Source organism: Silene latifolia, chromosome 2 (genome assembly GCF_048544455.1).
Source record: "Silene latifolia isolate original U9 population chromosome 2, ASM4854445v1, whole genome shotgun sequence".
In the NCBI taxonomy this organism is placed as follows: Eukaryota; Viridiplantae; Streptophyta; class Magnoliopsida; order Caryophyllales; family Caryophyllaceae; genus Silene; species Silene latifolia.
In genome coordinates this window covers 152,296,680-152,310,114 of record NC_133527.1, presented here as the reverse complement: position 1 = coordinate 152,310,114, position 13,435 = coordinate 152,296,680, and the positions used below count along the sequence as shown (strand labels likewise).

At 38.9% G+C, this 13,435-nt stretch overlaps 1 protein-coding gene across 1 annotated transcript; it reads left to right on the top strand.

Annotated features, from left to right (window-relative positions):
- Positions 1-6,292: 6,292 nt before the first annotated feature.
- Positions 6,293-6,967, top strand: LOC141641468 (uncharacterized). The gene has a single exon (XM_074450126.1). The coding sequence runs from the start codon at positions 6,293-6,295 to the stop codon at positions 6,965-6,967; it is 675 nt and encodes a 224-aa protein (XP_074306227.1).
- The last annotated feature ends 6,468 nt before the right edge of the window (positions 6,968-13,435 follow it).

Here is a 13,435-nt window from a genome sequence, read left to right as displayed (position 1 = left end):
CAGAACGTTAGCCCCTTCAGGGTGACGGGACTCGCCTAAATCAGTCAAACAGGCTGACACGACAAAAACTTCCTAAAAACAGGGAAGATAAACAACAAACACACGATATGTAAGCTAAAACCTTGTCAAACTATGACAAGGGGCATTTCAAAATACGGCCAAAAGTACGGCCCAAAGTTTAACCGCCACCTTGGCGGGGCAACCACAAAAAACAAGTTTAAAACTTACAAAGTCTGCCACCTCTGGGCCAGACTACCAAAAAAGTTCATCAAAACATAAAAACTTAATTATCGGTCACATTAATGACCTCCACCTATGGCACCTCCTCTGCCTGCTGACCGCTCATTTCAGGTACTGCACCAGCTTGCATATCCTCAGCCGCCATAGCTCCCTGAGCTCCGTCAGCAGCATCCTGGGACATTCCAGCATCACCCCCAGCGGCCTGCTCAGCCAATGCAGAAGAATTCACCTTACCAACCTCAGGCATCAGCATACTCAGATCAGGTTGGGTGGGATAGAGCATCTCCAGCTGCTTCTCCTCTTACTCTATGGCCTGCTAGGTGGGAGCCTCCTCGAGGGCAGTACGCATCCCGCTGATCTTTCCCCGCCAGGTAGCATAGGCAACGACATTGGTGGCCAGGGAGATCAGCTCACCGATTTTCTCATCGTAGCGCTTGAGGGAGTCGAGAAAGTATTGCACACCGCCCGAGTACGCGCCACCGATCGCCCCCTCTTTCGACTTCTTCTTGGTGACAAAGCTCGGTCTTCACTCTCCACCACCCGCTCCTTCGATCGATCCGTCTTTGTGCCAAATCGCCAGAACATCTCCTTCAACTCCTGGTTCTTGGCACCGTAGCACGGCCGGTCGTCTGTACTATGTTGATCATCTTCCTGTTGTAGAGTGCAGACTGGAAGGTCTGGGGCAGAGAAACTCGAGAGTCAGCAAGGAAGTCAGGAGGCAGAATCCAAGTAAAGTAGACAGACGGACAGGTAGAAAATGAAGGGTATTTACCATGAAGGCGTTGTGCACGTCATTTTCAGCCATCTCCTCTGGGGAGAACTCCGAAAACGTTTCCTCAACAGGAGGAAAGAGCGGTGATCAATCTCCGGCCGAGGGGCACCTTGTCCACGTTCCCAAAGCCCTCTGGGAAATGAGCAATAATGCCTCCGTTAGATGAAGCCCGAGGACCGGGCGGGAGGAGTAGGCGGATGGCGAGATAACGGGTTAACCTCCCGGGCTCACGTGCGTGAGAATCGAAACTGTGGGAGGAGTCGAAAAGAGGCGACATGAGCACTCCTCTTGGAGGCGGAGGCCACATCGGGGCGGCGTAAAGGTCTCTTTCTTTTAGCACTTTGGAGGATGAGTTCCAATTGATCAACTTTTGAACCTGCAAGCATATATAGTCTCGGGCATTTACGAATGCTTAAAACATCGGCAGAAACAATGAAAACGAAAGTGGTTACGAAACCTTACCGAATAGATATACGTGGGCTGATTGAGGAGGATTGGAGGAAGAATCGGTGAAAAACCGGGAAGCGTGTCCGGGAACTTTCTCTCGGATTCGGAGATCTTTGAATGTGACTTTGCTGCAGTGGGGATCTTGGCGCCGATACGGGTAAGGTCACGGGGGCCTGCACGAAGACGATGAAGTAAGCTAGTAAGCAGCAAGATAAAATAAATCAGGTGACAGGAAGGCTACTTACTCGAAGTCAGAACCCATTTCTTGAAAATATAATCGGCAGGAGGCTGGATGGAGTCCTTCCTCACGTAGAAGAAGTCCTCAAACCATTTCTCATCGCGAGATTTTGACACGTGTCTGAAGGGAGCCTCTCCACGGCCCCGGAATGAGAATTGACCCCTGCCCAGGGATCTGATGTTGTACATATGGGTCAGATCACCCAGAGTGACAGATTTACCAGTACTCTGACCAGCGGCCAGAGAATAGAGAAGAACTCTCCAAATGGCAGCAGAAATTTGTGCCATGGCGAAATTGTTGGTGAAGATAAAATCTTGAATGAGTTTAGGGAAAGGAAAACGGAGGCCATATCTAAACGGGTACAGGTAGAAACTAACCCACTCTGGACGAAGGGCGTCAGCTTTTTGTCCCGGTTCAGGGATGGCGATATCCACCCCGTCACCAAGACCAAGCAGATTCTTGATCGTGGGGATGTCGGCCGGCGTTAAAACAGAATCACAGTCGTGGGGGTGCTTAAAAAGCCCCCGAGAAGGAAAAGTGGGGTCGAGATTACGATCAGAAGGTGTGGAGGATTGACGAGTTTTGCCCATGGTGGAGAGAGAAAATAAAGATTAAAAGAAGAAGAGAAGATGGATTACCTGATGATGAAGACGGGGAAGGGGAACAGTGAAGCCGGCAAGGAGTGAGGGAGGAGGAAGGTTGAGGGTTTAAGAGAGAAGAATTTTTTGAAATAATTTGAAGTGATTAATGAGAGTGGAAGAGGGACGTTGTAGTTATAAAGAGGAAAGAGGGAGTTGGGTGCGAAGAAAGAGGAGTAAGGCGGCTGGAAATGATGGCTTGTATGGGAAGTAGTAAAAGACGGCGTAGGGTTTTTTTACATTTGTTTATGTAAAATTCCTTGCTCGATACTTGAAAGCGTACTACACAAGAAATTTGGGGCAAACTGTTTGGGCTAAAAATAGCATAATGGAGAAGGCCCACTTAATAAAGTAAAGGCTATGGATAGAGTGATAAGGAGGAAGGGAGCCCGCGGACAAGGGAGTGGAGAAACGGGCTTAAAGAGAGGTCAGGAGCCCATCATAGAAGGCGCCCGCGTTAAGGAAAGAAGTGTCAGGGAGAAGTTAGGGAGAAGTCAGGGAGATCAAAGAGAATTGGCAAGGGAGTCCGGGTTTGGAAAGAGTTCTTATGGAAATTATATTCCCTTTCCATATTCAAGATAGGACATATCTAGGGTTCTTACCCTATAAATAGCCAAGGGAACGAATCAAGAATTCATTCATTCAACACCCGCATTCATACATCAACATTCAAGACCACATCTCTGCAAATAATATACGTTCATTCTGGATCTTGCAGGCCTGACACCTAGGGTCAGCAGGATTAGCTTTGTACCGTGATTGTAATCGTCCTCCTATTCATATAGTGCAATACTTGGCAGGGTACCGTCCTTCCCGCGGTTGTTCCCACATTGGGTTTTCCGCGTCACCAAATCTCTCGTGTCAATTTACATTACGCACTTTATTTTCCTATTTACTTATTGACATAAGAACCATTATACAATCGACCAACGAATATAGACTACATTGACCCTAATCAATCGACTTGGGTAAAAATACCTAAACAGGTATTTGAGACTTTCGATGATCAATTCACTTAATTGGTAGTGGAGATAAATTAATCCGAGACCTTTAAATCATCTGAATTTCCCAATAGTTATGATCTTTGTTAGTTTTATTTAGTTTAATTAGTGTTAATTTACAAACAAACAAATTCCCCCTAAATCGGTTACTTTACTCTGTATTTTTATACACATTAATTAACTTAGTCCATCTCTATGGGTTCGATCCTTACTTCTATTATATTGCTATTTTTAGTAGTGTAGTCGAGTAAGTGATATAAATTTACTTTGATAGGCATACGATTTTCAGCTCATCACCGAGCCCGGCCCACTGAGTAGTAGGCCAGACCGGGCTGAGCCTTCATTTTTTTTAGTGTTTGGACCGGGGTAGGTCGAGGAAGTTGCGGCACTAGCTCGGCTCGAGGATGACTACAGGCTAGGTCGGACGGACACTAGTGTTGACCAGGTTGCTGGAAATCGGCCCACGAGGCCGAGCTGGAACGGATTGGCCCGCTACATTGCATAACTCTAAATACATGTGGTAAGATTTCCAGTTCCAAGACTATACAACTGGATGTATAATGAGCATTGTACATCCAAGGTTATTTTAGTCTTTATTTCAAATATTTTTGCAAAAAAAGGTAACTAATTCAATTTTCAATCTAATCCTCATTCTCTCTCTGACTGTTTCCATATTTTTCTAACTTCTCTTCATCTTCCTCCATCATCCAGTTAATGAATCATCTTCTCCCTTAAATTATTATAATTAATTGATTATGCGGAACTGAGCATCATCTTGAAGGAAGTTTTTTATCCAAAATTTATAATGCATGAAAATAGTTGAAGCTCGTATTATTTTTACATTAGCTCGTATTCTTATCTAAATATCTCGTATTCTTATGTGCTCGTATTTTAAAGTTCATGATCATTTTAAGCTCGTATTCTTATCTTAATAGCTTGTATTCTTATGTGCTCGTATTTTTAAGCTTGTGATCCTTTTAAGCTCGTGTTCTTTTTACTTTAGCTCGTATTCTTATCTTAATAGCTCGTATGCTTATGTGCTCGCTTTTTTAAGTTCGTGATCCTTTTAAGCTCGTATTCTTTTTACATTAGCTCATATTCTTATCTTAATCGCTCGTATTCTTAGGTGCTCGTATTTTTTAGTTCGTATTCTTTTAATAATAGTTTGTACGATTGCTGTAGAAATTTACCTCAAAGTATTGTTAGATGCTATTTTCCATTGTTGTTCTTATCTTAATAGCTCGTATTGTTAGTTGCTCTGCTATGCTGAAAAAGAATGTGCTAAGGAAATGGAGTTCCTGGCAAAGGCTAGAACTGATTATCTCAAACAAAAATCAAAAATTAATTGGATGAAGGACGGAGATGAAAATACTTCCTTCTTCCACACTAGCATCAAAAGGAGGCGAGCTAGGAATAGAGTGTACCAAGTCAAAGACATGAAGGGTGTTTTGTGCATTCAGCATGATGAAGTTAAAGCTGCTTTTGAAGAATATTATGTCTCTTTATTGGGATCCTCTAAGCCTGTTAGCCCTGTAAAGAGGTCAGTGGTAAGACATGGAAAATGTCTGAATAGTAGTCATTGTGAGATTCTAATGGCTCCTGTGACTCATGAGGAGGTTAAATCAGCCATGTTTGCTATTCCAGGAACAAAAGTTCCTGGACCTGATGGCTATAGTAGCCAATTTTTCAAGGATTGTTGGGAGTTGGTAGGGGGTGAGGTCACTGCTGCTGTCAAAAAAGTTTTTCAAACTGGGAAACTTTTAAAACAATGCAACAATACAGTTATCACTTTGATTCCTAAAGTTGATGTGCCTGAAAATGTGAAGCAGTTTAGGCTTATTGCGTGCTGCAATACCCTTTATAAATGTCTCTCTAAGGTGATTTGTACAAGATTGGGGATAATACTACCTAATATAGTGAGCACTTCTCAGGGGGCTTTTGTTAAGGGCAGAGATATTGTGGGTAATATATTGATCTGTCAGGACCTCATCAGGTTATATAAGAGAAGAGCTTGCTCTCCTAGAATACTGATGAAATTGGATATGCAAAACGCCTATGACTCTATTGAATGGTCCTTTGTGCAAGAGTTATTGCAGTACTTGGGTTTCCTTGAGTTAATGGTGACCATTATTATGCAATGTGTTTCTACACCATCTTACTCAATTGCATTAAATGGTGAAGTTTTTGGTTTCTTTAAAGGGAAGAGGGGCTTAAGACAAGGTGATCCATTGTCCCCACTTTTGTTCACTCTTTGTCTTGATTATTTGAGCAGAGTCCTTGTGATTACTCAGAAGCATTCTAATTTTAGATACCACCCTCTTTGCAAAAGGATTGGGCTTTCTCACCTTTGCTTTGCAGATGATCTCATTCTTTTTTGCAAAGGTGAGAGGGCATCCATTAGTCTGATGTTGAATGCTTTTAATTTCTTCTCTAAAGCATCAGGTCTTATTATGAATAGTGATAAATCAAATTTTTATTGTAATGGAATGGATGAGGATCTGATACAGGAAGTTGTTAGGCTTATTGGCATTAAAAAGGGTGTTGTACCTTTTAAGTATCTTGGAGTGACAGTATCTCCTAAGAGGCTATCTGTATTGGATTGTGAGTGCTTGGTGGAGAATGTGGTTAGCAGGATTAAAGGTATGGGGACGAGACATCTATCTTATGCAGGAAGGGTTGTCTTGATCAAGACTGTATTTAGTGTCCTACATAATTATTGGGCACGAATATTCATAATCCCAAAAACGGTTATTAGGAAAATTGAGGCCATTTGCAGGACCTTTCTATGGCATGGGAAGAAGTCCAAGGCAAGCCCTGCCTTGGTAGCCTGGGAGAAAATTTGTATGCCTAGAAGGAAAAGAGGGCTAGGGTTCAAACATTTACTACATTGGAATGTGGCAGCTCTAGCAAAGTATGTATGGTGGATTGAACACAAGGAAGACCACCTCTGAGTTAAATGGGTTCATGCTATATATATATTAAGCAGAACACATGGAAGGATTATACACCTACTGCCAACACTAGCTGGGCTTGGAGGAAGATCTGCCAAGTTAAGGAACTGATGAAGGATTATGTTTTTGATTCTGCACGCAATACTCAAAGATACTCTGTTAGTCAGGGGTATAAGTGGCTGGTACCTGATGTTGAGGATGTATGGTGGCATCCATGGTCCACTAATCGTTGGGTGGTTCCTAAGCATGGTTTTGTAGCCTGGGTTATGGCTCATGGGAAGTTGCTTACTCAGGATAGGCTGCAACGTCTGCAACTGACACAGACAAATCAATGCTTTCTGTGTGGGGTGGCTGCAGAAGACCACTCTCATCTGTTTTTTCAATGTGCATATAGTGAAATCTGCTGCAAGCTCATTTCAGATTGGTGCAAAGTTCGTTTACCAACTCAGGATTGTGTGCAATGGTGGATCTCTGCCAGGTACAGGTCCTTAGGGATGAAACAGATCATTGGGGTCATTCTGACTTCTTTGGTCTATCATATTTGGATGTGTAGGAATACCAGCCGTTGTGATCAAGTAGTGTTGAGGCCTGATTTACTTGTACTGAAGGTTAAAAATGATGTCTGTTCTAGGTTATCCTGTTGTAATCTAGGCAGGAAAAGTGTAAGTGTAACTAAGTAGATGGAATTAATTAGTTGTAATTAAGGAAGTTAGTTAAAACTATGCCTTAATATTGTATGTTGGAGTTTTATGATCTTTAATGGAAAGCTTACATTTACCCAAAAAAAAATTGCTTCTCGTTCACGAAATATTGTTAGATGCGTTTTTCCTCCTTGATGATAATGTAAATTGCTTCCCTTTCACCATTTTAGAATCAAAATTATGAAGAAGAGAGATTTGTCGACTGTCGTTTAAGAGAAATTTAGAGAAGGGAAGGAAGAGGGTTTGTCGACATAAGAGAAATCAGAATTAGGGAAAAAGAAGATGCGTAGAATTTATTTTTATTTTTGTTGGGCTTAGATAGATATATAAAATATATGGGCCTGTTGTACAATGCTACTGTAAAACAGGATGTAGGATCCTATTTGTGTAAGATTTCTCCATGATTCTCTTATATGACTCCTCAATCGTCACATGAATATATTTACCTCATTAACATAATTGCATTGTACTAAAACTAAGGACATAAATCGAAGCGTATGCTATACGGAGTAACTTTTTGGTTTTGAGTATCTAAATAAATGTGCACAAAATCTTATTATAGACGGCACATATCCGTCTATAATTAAAAACGGGTCAAATACAATACCACATTCCTAATAGGACAAGCAACAAGTGGGGTGGTGGGGGCCAAAAATATCACCACTTTCAAGCTATTTGATCCGTCTTTAGCTATAGACGGATATATCCGTCTATAGCAAGACTAGCTAATAAATGTGTGAAGTTTAAATTTTTGACTTATTTAATTGAACATGAATCATATCATCTCGATGTTATAAGTAGGGATGGCAATGGGTAGGGTCTGGGTAGGGTTCGCCTAGATCCGGACCCGAGATTTTCCCTTTGGACCCGTACCCGACCCAGCCTCGCAAGAGTCTAAAATTTGAGGACCCATACCCGGACACTATGGGTAAGGGTAGGGTCTGGGTCTACCCGCGGGTCCGAGTTTCAGCCACTTTAGTAACAAAATTAACAGCTATGTGGTCTATAGTATTAAAAAAAAAAGATCATACTACTTTAATATTATGAGTTTATTAATCTGCCGTTAATGGTGGTTGTCGGTCGCCGCCTATTAGAGAGGTGGTTGCCAGTCGCGTATCAGTGCTGTGGTGGTGGTTTTCTTGTGTCAGTGGTGGAGTGGTGGTATTATCAGAAGAGTTTGGTTGAGTTTTATCACTTTATGGGATGAGGGAAGAGAAAGAGACTTTAGTTGGGTTTCTACAGTCTGTCAGTATGAATTCAGAAAATTTGTGATTTTGATTTTTTTTTTCTTTAATAAAGGGTCTAAGGGTCGGGTATGGGTCTCATAACTTAGACCCGAACCCAAAATAATTTCTTAAGACCCATACCCGACCCATACACATTGGGTCTGAAAAAATAAGACTCATACCTGATCCATTAGGGTCCCCGACCCACTACCATTCCTAGTTATAAAAGTTCCGCACATGATGAATTAAACAAGAGATCAAATGTACCGACAACGGACAACTCAAAAGCATTCCTAAGGACCTAAATAGAAAAACAAAACATCATAAATTGTATTGAATGTTCGACAAACGAAGAGTGAAATCAACCGGCCCGGCAATTTAAATTGAGAAAGGAGCACCAAGAATTAAGTTGTGAAAACCAGCATATCATGTTATTTGTGTAAGGCTTTATAATCAATAATCATAAAATGTACTTGCTCAAAGTAATAATGTCATGAAATCAAGGACAAGGGGTAGTACGTAAATGAAATTGGTTCGAAACATGTAACAAGCTGAAATCCAAGCTGGAAGAGGCTCTCAATTCGAATTTGGATCATCTCCATTTATTCTCTAATACACCAATATTTTAATATATTTTCTCTTACTATTCATTAATTTTTTTTAAACGATTATAAGCATTGAATCATCACAATATTTAATCTGGACCGTTGATAGAAAATAAAGATCCATTTCTTTTGAGAAAATGGAAAGAACCCAGACCGACTCAATTCCTCACCATATTCATTGAACTTCATTGGTTTGTACATTTTAGTGAAGCAATTTTATGACATTGACCCCATGAAATAATCATCAATAGCACATTTGTATTATACTTTCCCTCCGATCCGGTTATTTGTTTACCTAATCCAATTTAGGATGTCACCTTTTAATTTTAGGAATGTCTTTGATGGACAATTTGATTTTACACGCTTAATTTGGTCCACTTGTTATTTAATACTCCCTCTAATTCACCATTTTCTTCCCCTTTCCTTTTTGCGCAAAAATTAAGAAATTTAATTTAGACCACACAAAACACAATACCCCACATGCTATTGGATTTGGACCACACATATCAATCCAAAAAGAGAAATAGGGAAAAAAACCTAAATTTGTTTAAGGAAATGGGGGAAAAAACCTAAATAATCCGTTTAAGGAAATATGGAAGAAAATGGTGAATATGAGGGAGTAATTAACACCCTCCTATTTTTTTTTTCTTTGTGCCAAAATCAAAGATAACCAAATCACTGGGATGGAGGAAGTAAACAACTTCCGCAAAGTCAAATAAAATTATTGTCGCAACGTATACGAAGTTATTTCCTGTTTTAAGTGACACTAGAAATAATAAACTATAGGATGAGACAAATCGCGAGCAACTTGAAAGTGACTCGGTTAATGTTTGGTTCGTGCGAGGTCGACACAAGCTCGAGTCCTTGCCAAGCGAGACCAAGCTCAAATCAAAAGCTTGCAAGCAGCTCAATATTCTTTAATGCTAAAAACTTACTTTTTATAGTTTTATTTTAAACGAGTTTACTTAACATTTAATTCATGAAAATAAAATAATCTATCAAAAAAATTTTAGTATCGGGTCAAGTCGCGCATAACCACGTTTAGTTCTTAAGACCTCAATTCAGTAAGGTAACTATCATTGTTGTGCGGAAGCGTGAATATCTTTATATCGGGCCTCTGCTATATCTATGTCCACAATCCATAATATTATGATACTGTCCGCTTTTGGCTAAACCCTCACGGATTTACTCTTGGACTCCTTCCCCAAAGGCCTCATAAATATTTTATAGACACTTATAAAGATGATCTTTCATCTTTATTTTACCGATGTGGGACATGAGTTTGCATCCTAACAATTCTCCCCTCAAACCACGGAACATCATCTTAACTCGGGCCTTGACCAAGGTGGAGAACTCCCACACTCTACAGCCCCCACTTCTAGACACCCGAAACATAACCAAGTCTTGATAACCTTCCTTTAGCCGACACACCATGCTACCGACCATGTCTTGCACCACATGTCACCATCTGGTCAAGTGAGTGCCCTCACATGCTCCTGGTCCAGCATGTCAATGTGTTCTTCTTGAAAATTTGCTACATATGCATACCGAACTTCCTCGGTTACGCCACTTTATTTAGTAGTCCTAGGACTGTTGATCACGTGAACCGGGCTCTGACACCACTTGTTGTGCGGAAGCGTGAATACGCCTTCATGTCGGGCCTCTATGCATTTGTGTCCACAACTCATAATTTACAATATTGTCCGCTTTGGGCAAAACCCTCACGGCTTTACTCTTGGGCTCCTTCCCAAAAGGCCTCATACTATTATATTTTCTAAACACTTATAAATATGATCTTTCATCTTTATTTACCAATGTGAGACATGAGTTTGCACCCTAACAATCATTTAATAACATCAAAATGGTAAATAAGTGAGAGATTTAGTTTTAACTTCTTACTAGGTAGTATCCCGCGCTTCGCGCGACCTGTTTGAAACTTTTATTATTATAATTGAAGAAAAATAATTTATTTAATATATGACATTTAATATTTTTGTTTATAAATAAAATAAATTAATCTTTCTCAAATCTTATTTTTTGTAGGTTTAATTTCAATGTATTAAAATAAAATACATACAATTTTAATTATACGGAGTAACTAATAAGTGATAACTAGTTATGCATGATCAACATTTTATAAATAATTTTGTAACTAATCAAGTATCAGATTAATTATAATAAAATGTATTTGAATAATGTAACAATCAACATTCAGTTCTTAAATTAGATTTATGCTCCAAATTAGTTAATATATGTTCAAAATGATGTGAATATAATTTTAGACATTTTTCAATTTTTTATGTATATTGTGTGATATTTAAGGATCAAACATATCAGGTTCAAACTAAACTTATTTGAATGTTTTGGTTGTGTCTTGCATGTGCTATGTGTCAAATATATCTATTAGAAATTTGCACTTTTTTTGAAACAACTACGGAGTATATATATATATATAATGATATTTATGATTTTACCTAAAAATAAAATAGGTTAAACATTCTCAAATATTATTTTTTGAGATTTAACTTCAAAGTATTTAAAAAATACGAAGTTAACATATAAAATATTTAATTAAAAGTAATATCTAGTTAGCCATAGTCAATGTCGTTTTATACTTGACGTGTAAATATTTAATTAAAACTATTAAAGAAAAATGTAATATATTTTCTACTTTTTCATATCGTTTATAACACTATTGCACTTAATAATCATTACTTTTATTTTGATTATTCGAATCACGAATGCACTCGTGATCACTGTGTACATACATACTCTTTATCACATTACTTAAACCCTTACAAAAAAAATTCATGTGTGTTTAATTTGTCGCAATATAATTTTTTCATTTCCACACTATAAAAAGTTATCTGTTGTAGTTAGCTTTAAGTTTTGTTTGTAATAAATACAATGACTCTTCCAAATATATTTTTCTTGATGGATTTAATGGTCTAGGTTTTATAACTTTCTTAAAATGTTTTTTAACGTAAATGTAAAACATTTTGAGACACTCACTTTAATCATCTAATAAGCATATCAAAATATTTCATTAAATATAATGAAAATTATACTCTATTGAAAGCATTTTTCGCAATAAACGCAATGATTTACATTTTAGAATTTTGTCAAAATATTTTTTTAATAAATTTAAAATCAAACCACCGTAATTATTCGGTGTAATTTTATAATAACATTTATTAAACTATAATTAACACTTTGCTGAGATTTATGCTGCATTTATTACGTTCGTATTTAATGATCAGATATAATTAATGATGGTAATTAAGGTTGAAACGCCATGTGGCGCGCATTCACAGCATTTCAACCCCAGTTATATATATATATATATATATATATATATATATATATATATATATATATATATAGAGAGAGAGAGAGAGAGAGAGCAGTTCTTATAAGGCCCTTACATCCATTGAGTCCCTAAGTCCTTATAAGGGCCTTTGGATAGAAGGGATGGAGGGATGAGATTACATCTCAATGGATGGTCATAAATCTCCCTCCCTAATCTCCCTTCCTAATCCATGTACAACTCCATCCTAATTTGTATAACTCCATCCTCCTTCTAATTCTCCCTTCTCACTTCCTCATAATTCATCCTCTCACTTCTCTCTCATTCACTCTCATTTCCCTCTCATTCTCACAAAACCAAAAAAAACCAAATCAACAAAAAAATACCAAAAAAATACCCACTCCCTCTTCCACACCTCCGGCTGACCACCACCCAACCCGGCCACCACCCGTCACCCACGGCTCAACCTCCTCCTTCTCCTCACCCACGGCTGAACCGGCCACCACCCGTCACCCTTTTCCTCCTTCATTCTCGGCTCCTCCGACCTCCCTTCTACCCAGCCCCCACCGGAGCTCCCTCATCCCAGCCCACATCCCTCCACCACGACCCTCCCTCAACCACCCCGCACACACGCCGCCACCTCCTCCCTCCTTCACAGATCCGCCGCCACCTCCTCCCTCCTTCATGCCTCACTGCCGCCGCCGTCTTCTTCTCCTCCATTCAATTTTTTTTTCTTTTTTCTTCACAGATCCGTCGCGGGCCTCCCTCCTGCTCCTCTTCTTCTCCTTATTTTTTTTTTGTTTTAGATCTGCGTGGTGGTGGTTTTTTGGGTGACGATTGTTGGTCGTTTTGCCGGCTGTTGGTGTGTGTCGGTGGTCGGTTGTATTATTGTTGTCGGGATACTTGTTGTCGTGTATTTAATTTCTGGTTTTTCATTTTATTTTTTTCGTATTTCAAGTTTTTTGTGTGTCGTTGGTTTTGTTGATCCACCATGCCCTTTTAGTTTTTCAGATTTGAGTTTTTTTTAGAGTATATAGTTTCAGGCAGCACGCATGTGTTGGTTTTGTTGATTTTAGATTTTTTATTTTTTTTAAATTTGAGTTCCTTGTTTTTTCCCTTTTAATAGATTTGAGTTTTTTTCAGATTTGAGTTTTTTTTGTGTCGTTGGTTTTGTTATTGTTTGTTATTGTTATTTCATTTTTTGGTTGTTATTGTTATTTGATTTTTTGGATTAAAGTTATACATTTTGTCTATTAAAGTTATACACTGCGTGCATTAGAGTTATACACACGATATTTAAATTTGGTTT

Coding starts and splice junctions, on each gene's coding strand:
- LOC141641468 (XM_074450126.1), top strand. CDS start 6,293: ATGGGTTCATGCTATATATATATTAAGCAGAACACATGGAAGGATTAT.